Here is a 20,261-nt window from a genome sequence, read left to right as displayed (position 1 = left end):
ACAGACAGACACAGACAGACAGACACAAACAAACACACGAGTGTGGGCCTCCTGGGAAACACCCAGATGGAAGACTCACCTGTGCTGTATTAGTCGCTTCCTGGCTGGCTCCTCAAGGGTCCCGCTGACGAAAAGCATGTCTACGCTGGGACTAGTCTGTGGTGAAAACACTGTGTTGGGGAAGTCATTAATTGAAATGAATACCCTTTTACTTGGCCGTTGGAATAATAGGTGTAGTAAAGCTTCAGTTACAATCATAGAGAACATGAAATGATGTAGAAAAGTGTATTAGTGTAAACACATCTTACATCCATTTAAAGAATCCTTAAAAATGTGCAACAACATTTTGCTTGTGAAATGGAGTACCTACAAGGTTGGTGTTATTTTTCTCTTTGATTACTCTATCTGTCTTGATACAAGCTAGCTGCCATAAGGTCTGTACTGTATATGGTGAGTTCATGTTGCAGCATCAGCACTGTACCTTAGTTTAGCTGCAGATGTAAATCCTTGCCCCATAGCTTGCCTTTGCTGGCCTGGAGCTCCCATGCATGACTAGCACAACGTTACTTTACCAAATAACACCTCCCTTGTCCTATCATGAGCTCATGGTTTGATGAGGCTTTTTCTCTCTCTCAAAGTCCAGGGGTCAGAAGTAGTACACTATATAGGAGATAGGGTGCCATTTAGGAAGGGGACAACGTGTTTAATGTTCTGTCAGGCATGTTTCCTGTGTTAAGGGCTTCAGTCAAATTACTCTCTGCAAATTACATATTTGTTTAAAGGGCCAATCTGCAGTTGCCACATCCATGTCTGGATTTATGAATTTATTATATATACTCATTGATTTTTTTGTTTATTTATTTAACCTTTATTTATCTAGGCAAGTCAGTTAAGGACACATTCTTATTTACAATGACGGCCTACCCCGGCCAAACCCGGACGATGCTGGGCCAATTGTGCCCTATGGGACTCTCAATCAAGGCCGGTTGTGATACAGCCTGGAATCTAACCAGGGTCTGCAGTGACGCCTCTAGCACTGAGATGCAGTGCCATAGACCGCTACGCCACTCGGGAATCTTGAAAAATATAACTTATACATGACTCATGAGCTTAGTTCAACTGTCGTACCCCATCAGAACCCTAAATATAAGCTTGTTTTACTCCAATGTTTGTAAACAATTTAAATGTAAACAAACCCTGTATAGCCTCAACACATTTAAAACTATAATTTTGATATATTGGATGGTCAGTCCTTGCATCAATAGCTCTGTCTATGAATTTAAGAATGGTTACATTTCTCCAGGCTCATCCCTCAGCTTTTTACCAAAACAGAGGTGGGGTGTCCGCTTTGTTATTGATTAATCTGCGGATTGCCCCTTTAAGAAGGTTTGCCTATACTCCTCACCCCTACTCCATCTAGGCTGTCCTCTAGACTTCCTTTAGAATCTGAACAATGTAGAACAACAATGCAATAAAGATACACATCAAGTAAAAACAATAGTTTTCAACTAAAATGTGTCCAGACTAACATGTAACTGATTTAGATTTCTTCCAAAGTAGGTCTATACATATCATGACAAAGTAAGCCACATTTACATTCTGTTCTCCATTGATACAGCAGTTATCTCTGCAATAATCCACTAATCATGTTACCTGTAGTTTAGGGCTGTGCACAATTGGCTCAGCGTCGTCCTGAATAGGGTTTGGCCAGGGTAGGCAGTCATTGTAAATAAGAATTTGTTCTTAACTGACGTGCCTGGTTAAATAAAGGTTAAATAAATAAATAGTTTACACTGTACAATTGGTATTTTAATATAAGAAAACCTATGTAGCGTATAAATGCATTATATCTGTGACAGGGTCATCTGGGGATAGGATAATCTGTGATAGTAAGTAAACAAACAAGACCTACACAATCAAATACGGGGTCCGAGTACCCCTGGTTGGGAACCACCGTACTACAGTGACAAAATGGGACGAGAGAGCGCTGCGCTTTTCATGCTGCCAATAGACTTCTATGTATTATACGAGCCGTTCCTATACATCCAATCACAAAGAGGGTAACATCCCATAGATAAATCCAATTGGACGTTTCAGACAGGGCGTATTAGATAGTCGACAGCTCCACCTACCTCTGGTGGGAATTTATGTTTGGGAAGAGGGTAGAGTCAGCGAAAGGAAATACACGGACTCCGGTGGCGTTGTAGCCTTTGTTGTTACTGTTAATTATTGGACCCATGGTAAATTATTTGTTTCGGAGTGTACGGTCATGAAGAACCCATATTAACCCCGTGTTGCTACATGGACAGTCTGTGCGCTACGGTAATCTATGCCAGCAACGCGGTGAAAATGGACTGAATGCGTGCAGAATACTTTCTCTACCACCACTTCAAGCAGGGACAGAATAAATACACATTTAGTTGTACATATCCTTTTTATATAACATTGTAGATGAAGGCTCTTATTTTCGGAATACTTTTTCCGTCTACGTTTTCATCGTCTGGTTTTGATTGCTTTGGCGTGCACAGTCCCCATTAAACAAGGATATATATTTATTGTTAAATATGAGGAAGCAATTTATTACAGAGATACCAAAAAGAAAGAGGCCTTTCCGTTTTCAGGCCCGGATTTGAGTTCAGTAGGGGAATAATGGTGAAAAATCCAAATGGATAAAATATGGATATTGGAACACAATATTAGAGCAGTTGGATTGCTATCGATAACGTGACGTGCAAGTTTGATGCATAAAAACAGAGAACAACCCATTTCTTCTACACTCAATAAATCTATTCGACTCAAATAAAGGGAAGTGGAACTGTTATTGGAATTACCACATTTTCAGTTGTGCCAGCAGCTTATATGCACATTTTTATATGCGTTTTATGTTGCTTTTTTATTGCAATTTGAGCTGGACCGAGCATTGACTGTTCAATGGAAGTATGTTATCAGTTACCGGTTTTGCCTCTAGACAGGCCGGTTCCTAAACATGTTCTCAGCCGCAGGGGAGCCATTAGCTTCAGCTCCAATTCTTATTTTTTTGGTGGACCTGCCCCAAGACAGCTGGCCAAGGTAAGAGCAAGGGAAATAGCAATCTGGGGAATAAACAAAAACAATTTGATGCTTTCATTTTCAGCTATCAAATCAAGATTGGGGTTGTGCTTACTGCCAGGAAATATTTGTATAGTTATATATTTTGATGGAAACAAAGAAGCCATATTCCTTTATCTGTTTACATTTTTAGTGGCCCACCAAATTAATTGTTATCACAATTGTTATCGCATCATATTGATCAAGTTGACCCTTCCACAGGAATGCTCACAGTGGACTGATCTGTCATCTTTATAAATCTTTATCATAGTCTCTTAGATCAGTGAGATGCCTGACTTGACCTGGGTAAAACAACCCTCAGCCCTAATAATGGGACCAATGAAAACATTACCGTGATATTATTGTACTAATGTTTTAAGCTCTCCTTATCTGTATTGCAAAGAGGTTTTGATCCATTAAAGCTGATTGAAGTGAACCAAAACAGCTCATCTGTCTCAAAGTGAACCACAATATTCCATGTATTCTGGTCTGGGCTGTTGACAACATTGCACAGTAGAGGCCTTGTTTTTCATGCCATGCGTTCAAGACAGTTTTTGACAAGTGTTTCTGTATGGCTCCAACAGCTCTGGATAACTTGTAAAGATGGCAAAGTAAACTTTTTAACTAGTCCAAATCAAATTTTATTGGTCACATACACATGGTTAGCAGATGTTATTGCGGATGTAGCGAAATGCTTATGCTTCTAGATCCGACAGTGCATCAGTATCTAACAACTTCACAACAAAACCAAATATCTAACAAATTCCACAACAAAACCTAATACACACAATCTAGAAAAGGAATGGGATGAGAATATATAAGTATAAAATATATGGATGACCAGTGACAGAGCGGCTAAGATGCAATAGACAGTATATACAATAGAATAGATATTGAAGGATACAGTATATACAGTCGGAAGTTTACGTACACTTAGGTTGGAGTCATTAAAACTTGTTTTTCAACCACTCCATAAATTTCATCTTAACAAGCTATAGTTTTGGAAAGTCGGTTAGGACATCTACTTTGTGCATAACACAAGTAATTTTTCCAACAATTGTTTACAGACAGATTATTTCACTTATATGTTTCACAATTCCAGTGTGTCAGAAGTTTACATACACTAAGCTGACTGTGCCTTTAAACAGCTTGGAAAATTCCAGAAAATGATGTCATGGCTTTAGAAGCTTCTGATAGGCTAATTGACATAATTTGAGTCAATTGGAGGTGTATCTGTGGATGTATTTCAAGGCCTACCTTCAAACTCAGTGCCTCTTTGCTTGACATCATGGGAAAATCAAAAGAAATCAGCCAAGACCTCAGAACAAATGTGTAGACCTCCACAAGTCTGGTTCAGCCTTGGGAGCAATTTCCAAATGCCTGAAGGTACCACGTTCATCTGTACAAACAATAGTATGCAAGTATAAACACCGTGGCACCACGCAGCCATCATACCGCTCAGGAAGGAGATGCGTTTTGTCTCCTAGAGATGAACGTATTTTGGTGCAAAAAGTGCAAATCAATCCCAGAACAACAGCAAAGGACCTTGTGAAGATGCTGGAGGAAACAGGTACAAAGGTATCTATATCCACAGTAAAACGAGTTCTATATCGACATAACCTGAGAGGCCGCTCAGCAAGGAAGAAGCCACTGCTCCAAAACTGCCATAAAAATCCAGACTACGGTTTGCAACTGCACATGGGGACAAAGATTGTACTTTTTGGGGAAATGTCCTCTGGTCTGATGAAACAAAAATAGAACTGTTTGGCCATAATGACCATTGTTATTTTTGGAAGAAAAAGGGGGATGCATGCAAGCCGAAAAACACCATCCTAACTGTGAAGCACGGTGGTGGCAGCATCATGTTGTGGGGGTGCTTTGCTGCAGGAGCTACTGGTGCACTTCACAAAATAGATGGCATCATGAGGTAGGAAAATTATGTAGATATATTGAAGCAACATCTCAAGACATCAGTCAGGAAGTTAGAGCTTGGGTCTTCCAAATGGACAATGACCCCAAGCATACTTTCAAAGTTGTGGCAAAATGGCTTAAGGACAACAAAGTCAAGGTATTGGAGTGGCCATCACAAGCCCTGACTTCAATCCTATAGAAAATTTGTGGGCAGAACTGAAAAAGCGTGTGCGAGCAAGGATGCCTACAAACCTGACTCAGTTACACCAGCTCTGTCAGGAGGAATGGGCCAAAATTCACCCAACTTATTGTGGGAAGCTTGTGGAAGGCTAACTGAAACATTTGACCCAAGTTAAACAATTTAAAGGCAATGCTACCAAATACTAATTGAGTGTATGTAAACTTCTGACCCACTGGGAATGCGATGAAAGAAATAAAAGCTGAAATACATCATTCTCTCTGCTATTATTCTGACATTTCATATTCTTAAAATGAAGTGGTGATCCTAACTGACCTAAAACAGGGAATTTTTACTAGGATTAAATGTCAGGAATTGTGAAAAACGGAGTTTAAATGTATTTGTCTAAGGTGTATGTAAACTTCCGACTTCAACTGTACATATGAGATGAGTCATGCAAGATATTTAAACATTCTTAAAGTGGCATTATAAAAGTGACTAGTGATCCATTTATTAAAGTGGCCATTGATATCAAGTCTGTAGGTAGGCAGCCACCTCTCTGTGCTAGTGGTGGCTGTTTAACAATCTGATGGCCTTGAGATAGAAGTTGTTTTTCAATCTCTCTGTCCCAGCTTTGATGCACCTGTGCTGACCTTCTGGATGGAAGCGGGGTGAACAGGTAGTGGCTCGGGTGGTTATTGTCCTTGATTATCTTTTTTGCCTTCCTGTGATATCAGGTGTTGTAGGTGTCCTGCAGGGCAGGTAGTTTGCCCATGGTGATGCGTTGTGCAGAACGCACCACCCTCTGGAGAGCCCTGTGGTTGTGTGCGGTGCAGTTGCCGTACCAGGCGGTGATACATCCCGAAAGGATGCTCTCAATTGTATAAGTTAGTGAGGGTTTTCGGTGACAAGCCACATTTTTGAAGAGGCGCTGTTGTGCCTTCTTCACCACACGGTCTGTGTGCGTGGATCATTTCAGTTTGTCGGTGATATGTACACCGAGGAACTTAAGACGTTCCACCTTCTACACTGCTGTCCTGTTGATGTGGATAGGGGGGTGCTTCCTTTGCTTTTTCCTGAAGTCCATGATCATTTATTTTGTTTTGCTGACATTGAGTGAGAGGTTATTTTCTGGACACCACACTCCGAGGGCCTCACCTCCTCCATGTAGGCTGTCTTATCGTTGTTGGTAATCAAGCCTACTACTGTAGAGTCGTCTGCAAACTTGATGATTGAGTTGGAGGCGTGCATGGCCACGCAGTCATGGGTGAACAGGGAGTACAGAAGAGGGCTGCGAAGGCACCCTTGTGGGGCCTTAGTGTTGAGGATCAGCGGAGTGGAGATTTTGTTTCCTACCTTCACCACCTGGGAGCGACCCAGGGGGTCGAGACTAGAGGTCGACCGATTAATCGGAATGGCCGATTAATTAGGTCCGATTTCAAGTTTTCATAACAATCGGAAATCGGTATTTTTGGACACCGGTTTGGCCGATTAAAAAAATAATATATATATTTTTACACCTTTATTTAATCTTCATTTAACTAGGCAAGTCAGTTAAGAACACATTCTTATTTTCAATGACGGCCTAGGAACGGTGGGTTAACTGCCTCGTTCAGGGGCAAAACGACAGATTTTTACCATGTCAGCTCGGGGGATTCAATCTTGCAACCTTACAGTTAACTAGTCCAACGCTCTAACCACCTGATTACATTGCACTCCACGAGGAGCCTGCCTGTTACGCGAATGCAGTAGAAGCCAAGGTAAGTTGCTAGCTAGCATTAAACTTATCTTATAAAAAACAATCAATCAATCAATCATAATCACTAGTTAACTACACATGGTTGATGATATTACTAGTTTATCTAGCGTGTCCTGCGTTGCATATAATCGATGCGGTGCGTATCGTTGCTCCAATGTGTACCTAACCATAAACATCAATGCCTTTCTTAAAATCAGTACACAGAAGTATATATTTTTAAACCTGCTTATTTAGCTAAAAGAAATCCAGGTTAGCAGGCAATATTAACCAGGTGAAATTGTGTCACTTCTCTTGCGTTCATTGCACGCAGAGTCAGTGTATATGCAACAGTTTGGGCCGCCTAATTTGCCAGAATTTTACATAATTATGACATAACATTGAAGGTTGTGCAATGTAACAGGAATATTTAGACTTATGGATGCCACCCGTTAGATAAAATACGGAACGGTTCTGTATTTCACTGAAAGAATAAACGTCTTGTTTTCGAGATAATAGTTTCCGGATTCGACCATATTAATGACCTAAAGCTCGTATTTCTGTGTGTTATTATGTTATAACTAAGTCTATGATTTGATAGAGCAGTCTGACTGAGCGGTGGTAGGCAGCAGCAGGCTCGTAAGCATTCATTCAAACAGCACTTTTCTGCGTTTTGCCAGAAGCTCTTCGCTGTGCTTCAAGCCTATCAACTCCCAAGATTAGGCTGGTGTAACCGATGTGAAATGGCTAGCTAGTTAGCGGGGTGCGCGCTAATAGCGTTTCAAACGTCACTCGCTCTGAGACTTGGAGTAGTTATTCCCCTTGCTCTGCATGGGTAACGCTGCTTCGAGGGTGGCTGTTGTCGTTGTGTTCCTGGTTCGTGCCCAGGTAGGAGCGAGGAGAGGGATGGAAGCTATACTGTTACACTGGCAATACTAAAGTGCCTATTAGAACATCCAATAGTCAAAGGTTAATGAAATACAAATGGTATAGAGAGTGAATGCTAGTGGTTCCTTTAAACATGAGAATTCAATATTCCCAGTTAAGAAGTTTTAGGTTGTAGTTATTATAGGAATTATAGGACTATTTCTCTCTATACCATTTGTATTTCATATACCTTTGACCAGGGGTTCTTAAACATTTTCAGCCTGGGACCCAAATGAGAAATTCTGTGTTTTCCTGGGACCCAAGCTTAGGAAAATATGCAACTATACGTAAATATTGGTACATTTCATTGCCCTTATGCTTAAAAAAATGCAATATAGACAAAAACAAATAACACTGAAATACCCATAAATCTTTTCATGTTTATTTTTCCCCATTAAAAACACTCTTACATACCTGTCTAGGTTGGAACTGTTGCTGTTAAACTACAATAAATAATTTAATTCTGAACTGGAATAAACGGATTGATCACATCACACAGATGTTTAACAACACATACACACAAGGCTTTTTGATCGTGCAACCCTAGGTAACTACAGATAAAAAATGATCAGGCCTACTGTACATCTTACTGTATACATTATTGTTGATAGAAAGTCTAGGTTGGAACTATTGCTGTTAAAATACATATTTTTTATTCTGAACTGGAATAAACTGATTGATCACATCACACAGATGTAGACCAGAAAACACACACATACACACAGTCCTAATGAGAGGTGTGTGGCTGGTTGAAGTTTTCAACAAGCATGTCTATTCTGGGCTCAGTTAGTGACAGTGCAACACTGATGTAATGCTCAGCATTGACGCTTTTTCTGTACTTGAGAACCCTGACTTATGAGGGTGGTGCCAAACTGGATCAGAACATCTACTGCTTTCTCAGTCAGGCAGGAGACCACTTCCTGCTGCAGATGAGCAACCCAGAACTGTGTGAGTGTTTATCTCAAAAAGCATCTTGCTTCAATCAGTATATTCCAGTTCAGAATACAAATATTTACTTGTAACAGCAACAGTTCCAACCTAGACTTGTTTTCAACAATAATGTATACAGTAAAATGTACAGTAGGCCTGATAATTTTCATCTTCATCTGTACTGTTTCTTAGGGTTGCACTATCAGTAGCTAGTTAGCTTGCTCTGGCTAACATTAGCTATTAGCTGTGTAACGTTACAAGGCCAGGGGTTTGTTTGAAAGAGAAACTCACATCTACTACTATGAGAGATAGTACTCCCTTATTTCTGCCTATCATCACCTGTTATAAAATGACAACAATGCCTTGTTAGTTACTTTTCATCTTTCGAAGCACTGTTTCCTGAAGCATTCTGCCCTGTTTTGAAATAACTAACTGTGTTTACTGTCATGTTGTGCCTGGATGTTTGGTCAGGATGTGTTGTTTTATTAATTTGTTCGTTTTGAGAGACTCGTTATTAAGCACTTCCCCACACAAAACACATTGTGGGCGCTCCTTGTTTTTTCTCAAAGTTTGTATGAAAGAGACAAAAAGTCATCACTGTATTTGCGTTTCATGACGATTGAGCTCAGTCAGAACTTGTGGCTAGCATGAGTCCATTTCATGACAGCGGTGAGTGATGGCGAGTGGGAATAACAAGTCAGTGGCTTGAACAATAGCGCTGTAGCGTGTGGGTCACAGAGTGATCTTCAAGAAAACTGCAGAAAAAAGATCAGGTAAACCGCGAAGCACACAGGCATCTCCCTCTCCCAGCTACCAAACTGAGCAGAGACCGCTGGTAAACAGAGAGCGCACTGAACCGAGAGCGCAGTTGCACTTGGCCAAATCAATTCCAGTAATTAATGAAATAATTATACATTTACGTCGCGAGCCACCATTAACAGGTCCACGACCCATACTTTAAGAAACTCTGCCTTTGACTATTGGATGTTCTTATAGGCACTATAGTACTGCCAGCCTAATCTCGGGAGTTGATAGGCTTGAAGTCATAAACAGCGCTGTGCTGCTGGCAAACGCAGGAAAGTGCTGTTTGAATGAATGCTTATGAGCCTGCTGCTGCCAACCACCGCTCAGTTGGACTGCTCTATCAAATATCAAATCATAGACTTAATTATAATATAATAAACACACAGAAATACGAGCCTTAGGTCATTAATATGGTCAAATCCGGAAACTATCATTTCGAAATGATTTCAGTGAAATACGGAACCGTTCCGTATATTATCGAACGGGTGGCAACCCTAAGTCTAAATATTGCTGTTACATTGCACAACCTTCAATGTCATGCCATAATGATGTAAAATTCTGGCAAATGAATTACGGTCTTTGTTAGGAAGAAATGGTCTTCACACAGTTCGCAACGAGCCAGGCGGCCCAAACTGCTGCGTATGCCCTGACTCTGCTTGCAGTGAACGCAAGAGAAGTGACACAATTTCCCTAGTTAATATTGCCTGCTAACATTAATTTATTTTAACTAAATATGCAGGTTAAAAAAAATATACTTGTGTATTGATTTTAAGAAAGGCATTGATGTTCATGGTAAGGTGCAACGAGTGTGCTTTTTTCGCGAAAGCACTTTTGTTAAATCATCATCCATTTGGCGAAGTAGGCTGTGATTCGATGATAAATTAACAGGCACCACATTGATTATATGCAACGCAGGACAAGCTAGTTAAACTAGTAATGTCATCAACCATGTGTAGTTAACTAGTGATTATGTTAAGATTGATTGTTTTTTATAAGTTTAATGCTAGCTAGCAACTTACCTTGGCTCCTTGCTGCACTCTTGTAACAGGTGGTCAGCCTGCCATGCAGTCTCCTCGTGGATTGCAATGTAATCAACCATAATCGGCGACCAAAAATGCAGATTAATGATTGTTATGAAAACTTGAAATTGGCCCTAATTAATCGGCCGTGCCGATTAATCGGTCGACATCTAGTTTAGTTTATAAGTAGTTAATACACTTAATTATTAGGTAAAATGTAGTTGAAAAGTCATTAACAAGCAGTTGTTTTACTACTTTTATTGAAAGAAAACCGTAGACTATACTTGATTTGTTTCTTTCCTAGAGTTAGCATCTGCTAACATGCAGATACCCATAGACTTCCTGTCGATACCCATAGACTTCCTGTCATTGCGCTAATGCTAGCGCTAATGCTAAACTACCTCTAACTTCCTTCATACTGGACACAGAGACATAAAAATGGTATCCACAAGTTAATTTGACTCTGGTGAAGTAGATAAAGGGCTTCATGGCCAAAATCCCGAAGTATCCCTTTAAAAGTTTCTGAGGGGTTTCATTCTTTTAGTTGAGACATCATCATTGTATAAAGTTGTTTTCTGTTATTAGAGCTATTCTCTTCATATTCATACTCGATCAAAGTGAGGTTAAATTGTTATATGTTTACATAATAAGATTGCAAATGGAACTATTCATGAGGTAGATATGACATGATGGTCCTTACCTCACACTTCACCTCCAACTCCCCTGCAGGCTTAACAGCCCTGCATCACTCTGTGTTCTGTGAGAGGCCAGTAAGGGTCTGTGATTAGTTTATGAACCCCTCACAATGCTCCAGTCCAGACTGTTTGTCTTTCCCCTATATTGCTGATTGTCTTTTATGGCCCTCCATGAGCCAGACCTCATGGTCTGTTCCATTAAGAGAAGGGCCCATCCAGTGCAGACACACACACACACACCCTCTGAAGTTGGATTTACTACAGGTAACGCACTGGAAGGAATGTGGAGATACTCAGGCTGCTTTCCACACTGAAGTGCCACAATTCATGGGGATACTTTGAATTTGTGAAGCACCTTAGAACAGTTTTAGCTCTTGTTTCTTTTACAGTTTAGAGACCGCATGTGTTTTGGGGACAGGCCACACAAAAGCTAAGGGGGAGTTCATCTGTCCTGTACTTTCCTCCTCTTTTAGCTTCATTTTTTTTGTTACATCGCTGGAGTCAGCCAGCCCACTAGAACTGATATGGGATAAACCTGAGCAATGCAAGGTTTACTTGCCCTAGAGTAATAGCCCAGACTAATAAACCTGATTGGTCTGTCTGCTTGATTGATGGATACAATTCAGATTTTAAATGTCAAGGCACCTCAAACACCGAGTCGTTCGCTGCAATGGACTTACTGTACAGCTACAGCATAATGAAGATTACAGTCCAGGTATTTCCTGAGTCGCTCAGTGACGCAGATGCTATGCATTTTTTCAGAAGCACGCCAGAATGTCATCTGCTGTGGAAGTGAATAATCTGTTTTAGCTGTCTAGTCATGTAGCCAGCCAGCCGGGCTACTCATCAGACTAGCTTGTAGTTAATAGATATGGCTGTCTAAGGTGTGTGCATACTAAACTTTGCTCAGATATTTAGACCTTATGAATAATACAGGATGATGCAGATGGAGATAAGGAGACTGCTGTTGAATGGGCCAGTGACGTCAAGAGGTGTCATGATGCTGTATGAGTGATGCGGGTAGGACTAGAGAGCCTGTTTAAACATGACAGCCAAAGCCCCTGTGACTGTGTGATTGTGTGTCCATAGTTGAACCACATCAAAGGCATCTGATCTGACTGAAAAACAGTCATCTGAACATGTACATTGCATTGTCTGTCCTCTGCAGCAACAACATAGTATTAGATTGCAGGTACTGTCTCTAGCTAAGTCAGGGATGGGCAACCTTGAGAGAAAGAGAAAAACTGCTGATTCACAACCAAATTTTGAAATTGAGACCCTGACTGAGTCCCCCCCCCAAAAAATATATCTACAGTACAAGTCAAAAGTTTGGACACACCTACTCATTCCATGTGTTTTTAAAAAACTATTTTCTACATTGTGGAATAACAGTGAAGACATCACAATTCTGAAATGACACATATGGAATCATGTAGTAACCAAAAAAGTGTTAAACAAATCAAAATATATTTTATATTTGAGATTCTTCAAAGTAGCCACCATTTGCCTTGATGACAGCTTTGCACACTCTTGGCGTTTTCTCAACCAGCTTCATGAGGTAGTCACTGGAATGCATTTCAATTAGCAGGTGTGCCTTGATAAAGTTAATTTGTGGAATTTCTTTCCTCCTTAAAACTTCTTGTCAATAGGGGGGCGCTGTTTTCACTTTGGGAAAAATCGTGCCCAAATGAAACGGCCTCGTACTCTTTTCTAGATCATACAATATGCATATTATTATTACTATTGGATAGACAACACTCAGAAGTTTCTAAAACTGTTTGAATTATGTCTGTGAGTAAAACAGAACTCATTTTGCAGCAAACTTCCATGCAGGAAGTGAAAAATCTGAAAACGAGGCTCTGTTTCAGGGCCTGCCTATTCAATTGCCTTATATTTATCGATATGCATGCACTTCATACGCCTTCCACTAGATGTCAACAGGCAGTGGAAGGTGAATGGGGTGTCTAGCTTGATCTGAGGTCGAACAAGAGCTTTTGGAGTGGCAGGTCAGGAATTTCCTTTGTCTACCAAGGAGCGAGAAGCACCTCGATATTGTCTTCTGATAAGCGTTCGGTTTACACGGCGAATATCTCCGGCTCTGATTTTATTTGATACATGTGATAATAACATCGTAAAGTAGGTTTTTTCAACCGAGTTTTATCAGATTATTCAACGTTTATTGGGACTTTTGGAGTTTTCCGTTCTTTGCGTCGAGAGAAAATGGGAACGTTATCAACATTGGCTAGCATTGTGGCGCGAATTCGACAGAAGAAAATGACATTCTAAAACCAAACAACGATTTATTCTGGACCAAGGACTCCTTGTACAAGATTCTGATGGAAACTCAAAAGTAAGAACAATTTCTGATGTTATTTTGTATTTCTGTGGAAAATGTTGATTCCTATTCTCCGCCGTTTTGGCGAGCGCTGTCTCGCAATAACGCAAGCTGTTTGTTATGGTAAAGTTATTTTTAAAAATCTAACACGGCGGTTGCATTAAGAACCAGTGTATCTTTCATTTGCCATACAACAAGTATTTTTATGTAAAGTTTATGATGAGTTCTTTGGTCAGATTAGGTGAGTGTCCAAAATAGCTCCGGACATTCTGGGGAAATGTTGCTACATATTCAAAATGTATAACCACGGTTTGCAGCTCTAAATATGAACATTTTTGAACAAAACATAAGTGTATTGTATAACCTGATGTTATAAGACTGTCATCTGATGAAGTTGTTCAAGGTTAGTGATTAATTTTATATCTTTTGCTGGTTTTTGCGATAGCTACCTTTTGCGGTGAATAAAAGCATTTGTGTGTTTGGCTATTGTGGTAAGCTAATATAATTCTATATTGTGTTTTCGCTGTAAAACACTTAAAAATATTCAATACAAGTTCATATTGTGGCAAGAACAGCTCAAATAAGCAAAGAGAAACGACAGTCCATCATTACTTCAAGACATGAAGGTCAGTCAATCCGGAAAATGTCAAGAACTTTGACAGTTTCTTCAAGTGCAGTCCCAAAAACCATCAAGCACTGTGATGAAACTGGCTCTCGTGAGGACCCCCACAGGAAAGGAAGACCCAGAGTTACCTCTGCTGCAGAGGATAAGTTCATTTGATTTAACTGCACCTCAGATTGCAGCCCAAATAAATGCTTCACAGAGTTCAAGTAAGAGACACATCTCAACATCAACTGTTCAGAGGAGACTGCTTGAATCAGGCCTTCGTGGTCACATTTTCTTCTTTACATTTAACCAGGCAATTCAGTTAAGAACAAATTCTTAACAGTGGGTTAACTGCCTTATTCAGGGGCAGAACGACAGATTTTTACCTTGTCACCTCAGGGATTCGATCCAGGAACCTTTCAGTTACTGGCCTAAAGCTCTAACCACTAGGCTACCTGCCAAATTGCTACAGAGAAACCACTACTAAAGGACACCAATAATAAGAAGAGACTTGCTTGGGCCAATGAGTCTGATGAGTCCAAATTTGAGATTTTTGGTTCCAACCGTGTCTTTGTGAGACGCCGAGTCGGTGAACAAAACCCAATAATGTGTAGGAAAAATGGCGCCAGAAGAAATGGCAGCAGTTTTACGGAGCCCAACCAATTGTGTTATTATGTGTTTTTTTTTGCGTTATTTTTAACTTAATTTGTACATAATGTTTCTGCAACCGTATCTTACGGCAAAAAATAACTTCTGGATATCAGGACAGCGATCACTCACCTCGGATTAGACAAAGATTTTTTCTACAACAAGGAGGATGCACAAGACATTCTCCAAACACCCCACATGGCCGACATCCCCGTTATTTGCAAGAGGAAGCGACGCATGTACAGAGGACAAAGAGCCGGATGCCTGGTCAGGACCTGGAGAAGGCGAGTGGAAACCTGCCGTTACCGTCAATACGTGCAATCATTGGACAATAAATTAGACGAGGTACGATCACGAATATCCTACCAACAGGACATCAAACACTGTAATATCCTATCTTTCACGGAATCGTGGCTGAATGACGACATGGATATTCAGCTAGCGGGATCTACGCTGCACCAGCAAGATAGAACAGCACACTCCGGTAAGACGAGGGGGGCGGTCTGTGCATATTTGTAAACAACAGCTGGTGCACTAAATCTAAGGAAGTCTCTAGATTTTGCTTGCCTGAAGTAGAGTATATTGTGATAAATTGCAGGCCACTACTTGCCTAGAGAGTTTTCAGCTATACTTTTCGTGGTTGTTTATTTACCACCACAGACAGATGCTGGCACTAAGACCACACTCAGTCAGCTGTATAAGGAAATAAGCAAACAGGAAACCACTCACCCAGAGGCGGTGCTCCTAATGGCCGAAGACTTTAATGCAGGGAAACTTAAATCAGTTCTACCAAATTTCTATCAACATGTTAAATGTGCAACCAGAGGGAAAAAAAATCTAGATCACCTGTACTCCACACACAGAGACGCGTACAAAGCTCTCCCTCGCCCTCCATTTGGTAAATCCGAACACAACTCTAGCCTCCTGATTCCTGCTTACAAGCAAAAATTAAAGCAGGAAGCACCAGTGACTCGGTCTATAAAAAAGTGGTCAGATGAAGCAGATGCTAAACTACAGGACTGCTTTGCTGTCACAGACTGGAAAATGTTCCGGGATTCTTCCGATGGCAATGTGGAGTACACATCAGTCACTGGCTTTATCAATAAGTGCATCGGGGACGTCGTCCCCACAGTGACTGTACGTACATACCCCATCCAGAAGCCATGGATTACAGGCAACATTCGCACTGAGCTAAATGGTAGAGCTGCCACTTTCAAAGCTTACAAGAAATCCTGCTATGCCCTGCGACGAACCATCAAACAGGCAAAGCGTCAATACAGGGCTAAGATTGAATCATACTACACCGGCTCCGATGCTTGTCTTATGTGGCATGGCTTGCAAACTATTACAGACTACAAAGGGAAGCACAGCCGCGAGCTGCCCAGTGACACGAGCCTACCAGACGAGCAAAATCACTTCTATGCTCGCTTCGAGGCAAGCAACACTGAGGCATGCATGAGAGCATCAGCTGTTCCGGACGCCTGTGTGATCACGCTCTCTGTAGCCGACGTGAGTAAGACCTTTAAACAGGTCAACATACACAAGGCTGCGGGGCCAGATGGATTACCAGGACGTGTGCTCCGGGCATCTGCTGACCAACTGGCAGGTGTCTTCACTGACATTTTCAACATGTTCCTGATTGAGTCTGTAATACCAACATGTTTCAAGCAGACCACCATAGTCCCTGTGCCCAAGAACACAAAGGCAACCTGCCTAAATGACTACAGACCCGTAGCACTCACGTCCCTGGCCATGAAGTGCTTTGAAAGGTTGATAATGGCTCACATCAACACCATTATCCCAGAAACCCTAGACCCACTCCAATTTCCATACCGCCCAAACATATCCATAGATGATGCAATCTCTATTGCACTCCACACTGCCCTTTCCCACCTGGACAAAAGGAACACCTATGTGAGAACGTTATTCATTGACTACAGCTCAGCGTTCAACACTATAGTACTCTCAAAGCTCATCACTAAGCTAAGGATCCTGTGACTAAACACCTCCCTCTGCAACTGGATCCTGGACTTCCTGACAGGCCGCCCCCAGGAGGTGAGGGTAGGTAGTAACACATCTGCCATGCTGATCCTCAACACTGGAGCTCCCCAGGGGTGTGTGCTCAGTCCCCTCCTGTACTCCCTGTTCACCCACGACTGCATGGCCAGGCACGACTCCAACACCATCATTAAGTTTACAGACGACACAACAGTGGTAGGCCTGATCACCGACAAAGGCGAGACAGCCTATAGGGAGAAGGTCAGAGACCTGGCCGGATGGTGCCAGAATAACAACCTATCCCTCAACGTAGCCAAGACTAAGGAGATGATTGTGGACTACAGGAAAAGGAGGACCGAGCACGCCCCCATTCTCATGTAGTGGAGCAGCTTCAAGCTCCTTGGTGTCCACATCAACAACGAACTAGAATGGTCCAAACACACCAAGACAGTCGTGAAGAGGGCACCACAAAGCCTATTCCCCCTCAGGACCTTAAAAAGATTTGGCATGGGTCCTGAGATCCTCAAAAGGTTCTATAGCTGCAACATCGAGAGCATCCTGACTGGTTGCATCACTGCCTGGTACGGCAATTGCTCGGCCTCTGACCGCGAGGCACTACAGAGGGTAGTGCATACGGCCCAGTACGTCATTGGGGCTAAGCTGCCTGCCATCCAGGACCTCTACACCAGGCGGTGTCAGAGGAAGGCCCTAAAAATAGTCAAAGACCCCATCCACCCCAGTCATAGACTGTTCTCTCTACTGCCGCACGGCAAGCGGTACCGGAGTGCCAAGTCTAGGACAAAAAGTCTTTTCAACAGTTTTTACCCCCAAGCCATAAGACTCCTGAACAGGTAATCAAATGGCTACCTGGACTATTTGCATTGTGTGCCTCCCCCCAACCCCTCGTTTTACGCTGCTGCTACTCTCTGTTTATCATATATGCATAGTCACTTTAACTATACATTCATGTACATACTACCTCAATTGGGCCGACCAACCAGTGCTCCCGCGCATTGGCTAATCGGGCTATCTGCATTGTGTCCCGCCACCCACCAACCCCTCTTTTACGCTACTGCTACTCTCTGTTCATCATATATGCATAGTCACTGTTTGGGGTTTTAGGCTGGGTTTCTGTACAGCACTTAGAGATATCAGCTGATGTAAGAAGATTTTACATTTGATTTGAATTGATTTGACCTCCAAGCTGTGTAAGGGCTATTTCTTCAAGAAGGAGAGTGATGGGAGTGCTGCATCAGATGACCTGGCCTCCACAATCAACCGACCTCAAACCAATTGAGATGGTTTGTGATGAGTTGGACCGCAGAGTGAAGGAAAAGCAGCCAACAAGTGCTCGGCATATGTGGGAACTCCTTCAAGACTGTTGGCAAAGCATTCCTCATGAAGCTGGTTGAGAGAATGACAAGAGTGTTCAAAGCTGTCATCAAGGCAAAGGGTGGCTACTTTGAAGAATCTCATATATAAAATATATTTTGATATAACACTTTTTTTGTTACTACATGATTCCATATGTGTTATTTCATAGTTTTGATGTCTTCACTATTATTCTACAATGAGTAGGTGTGTCCAAACTTTTGACTGATACAGTTGAAGTCGGAAGTTTACATATACCTTAGCCAAATACAATTAAACTCAGTTTTTCACAATTCCTGCTTGGGGTCATTGTCCATTTGGAAGACCCGTTTGCGACCAAGCTTTAACTTCCTGACTGATGTCTTGAGATGTTGCTTCAATATATCCACATAATTTTCCTACCTCATGATGTCATCGATTTTGTGAATTGCACCAGGCCCTCCTGCAGCAAAGCACCCCCACAACATGATGCTGCCACCCCCGTACTTCACGTTTGGGATGGTGTTCTTCGACTTGCAAGCCTCCCCCTTTATCCTCCAAACATAACGATGGTCATTATGGCCAAACAGTTCTATTTTTGTTTCATCAGACCAGAGGACAAAAAATACGATCTTTGTCCCCATGTGCAGTGTCAAACCGTAGTCTGGCTTTTTATGGTGGTTTTTGGAGCAGTGGCTTCTTCCTTGCTGAGCGGCTTCTCAGATTATGTCGATGTAGGACTCGTTTTACTGTCGAAATAGATACTTTTGTACCTGTTTCCTCCAACATCTTCACAAGGTCCTTTGCTGTTGTTCTGGGATTGATTTGCACTTTTTGCACCAAAGTTCGTTCATCTCTAGGAGATGGAACGCGTCTCCTTCCTGAGCGGTATGACGGCTGCGTGGTCCCATGGTGTTTATACTTGCGTATTATTGTTTGTACAGATGAACGTGGTAGCTTCAGGCATTTGGAAATTGCTCCCAAGGATGAACCAGACTTGTGGAGGTCTACAATTTTTTTTCTGAGGTCTTGGCTGATTTCTTTTGATTTCAAGCAAAGAGGCACTGAGTTTGAAGGTAGGCCTTGAAATACAGGTACAAAATACAGAAATACAGTGTAGACATTGTTGTAAATGACTATTGTAGCTGGAAATGGCATATTTTTTATGGAATATCTACATATGCGTACAGAGGCCCATTATCAGCAACCATCCCTCCTGTGTTCCAATGGCACGTTGTGTTAGCTAATCCAAGTTTATAATTTTAAAAGGCTAGTTGATCATTAGAAAACCCTTTTGCATTTGTGCTAGCACAGTTGACAACTGTTGTTCTGATTTAAAGAAGCAATAAAACTGGCCTTCTTTAGACTAGTTGAGTATCTGGAGCATCAGCATTTGTGGGTTCGATTAAAGACTCAAATTGGCCAGATACAAAGACTTTCTTCTGAACTCGTCAGTCTATTCTTGTTCTGAGAAATGAAAGCTATTCCATGTGAGAATTTGCCAAGAAACTGAAGATCTGGTACAATGCTGTGTACTATTCCCTTTCACAGAACAGCACCAGCTGGTTCTAACCAGAGTAGAAAGAGGAGTAGGAGTCCCCGGTGCACAATTGAGCAAGAGGACAATTACATTTGAGTGTCTAGTTTGAGAAACAGATGCCTCACAAGTTCTCAACTGGCAGCTTCATTAAATAGTACCTGCAAAACACCAGTCTCAACGACAACAGTGAAGAGGCAACTCCGGGATGCTGGCCTTCTAGGCAAGAGTTCCTCTGTCCAGTGTCTGTGTTCTTTTTCCCATCTTAATCTTTAATTTTTATTGGCTAGTCTGAGAAATGGCTTTTTCTTTGCAACTCTGCCTAGAAGAGTTAAATAAATAAACAAACAAACATATGGTTGGAAATGTGTCCGCGGGCCAACACCCTAGGGTCGCCAGTTACCCATCCCAGAGCTAAGTTCTTCTGAAAATATACATTGATATTGGTCATTTCAGCTTTTGCATAGGCTATTTCACCTTTCAGTGCAATTGTCATTTTA

The 20,261-nt window shown here is 41.6% G+C and overlaps 1 protein-coding gene across 2 annotated transcripts in view; it reads left to right on the top strand.

Moving 5' to 3' along the window:
• The first annotated feature begins 2,166 nt into the window (after positions 1–2,166).
• LOC120055910 (high affinity cAMP-specific 3',5'-cyclic phosphodiesterase 7A-like) overlaps positions 2,167–20,261 on the top strand; it is a 55,989-nt gene continuing 37,894 nt past the window's right edge. For both annotated transcript variants that reach the window (XM_039003956.1, XM_039003955.1), the window contains exon 1: positions 2,167–3,069. In XM_039003956.1, coding sequence (XP_038859884.1) covers positions 2,932–3,069 — 138 coding nt within the window. In that variant the 5' untranslated portion in view covers positions 2,167–2,931. The remainder of the gene's footprint in view (positions 3,070–20,261) is intronic.

The sequence above is a fragment of the Salvelinus namaycush genome, chromosome 11 (assembly GCF_016432855.1).
Source record: "Salvelinus namaycush isolate Seneca chromosome 11, SaNama_1.0, whole genome shotgun sequence".
In the NCBI taxonomy this organism is placed as follows: Eukaryota; Metazoa; Chordata; class Actinopteri; order Salmoniformes; family Salmonidae; genus Salvelinus; species Salvelinus namaycush.
Note: the sequence above shows the minus strand (reverse complement) of the source record. Positions and strands in the feature narration are given on the sequence as shown.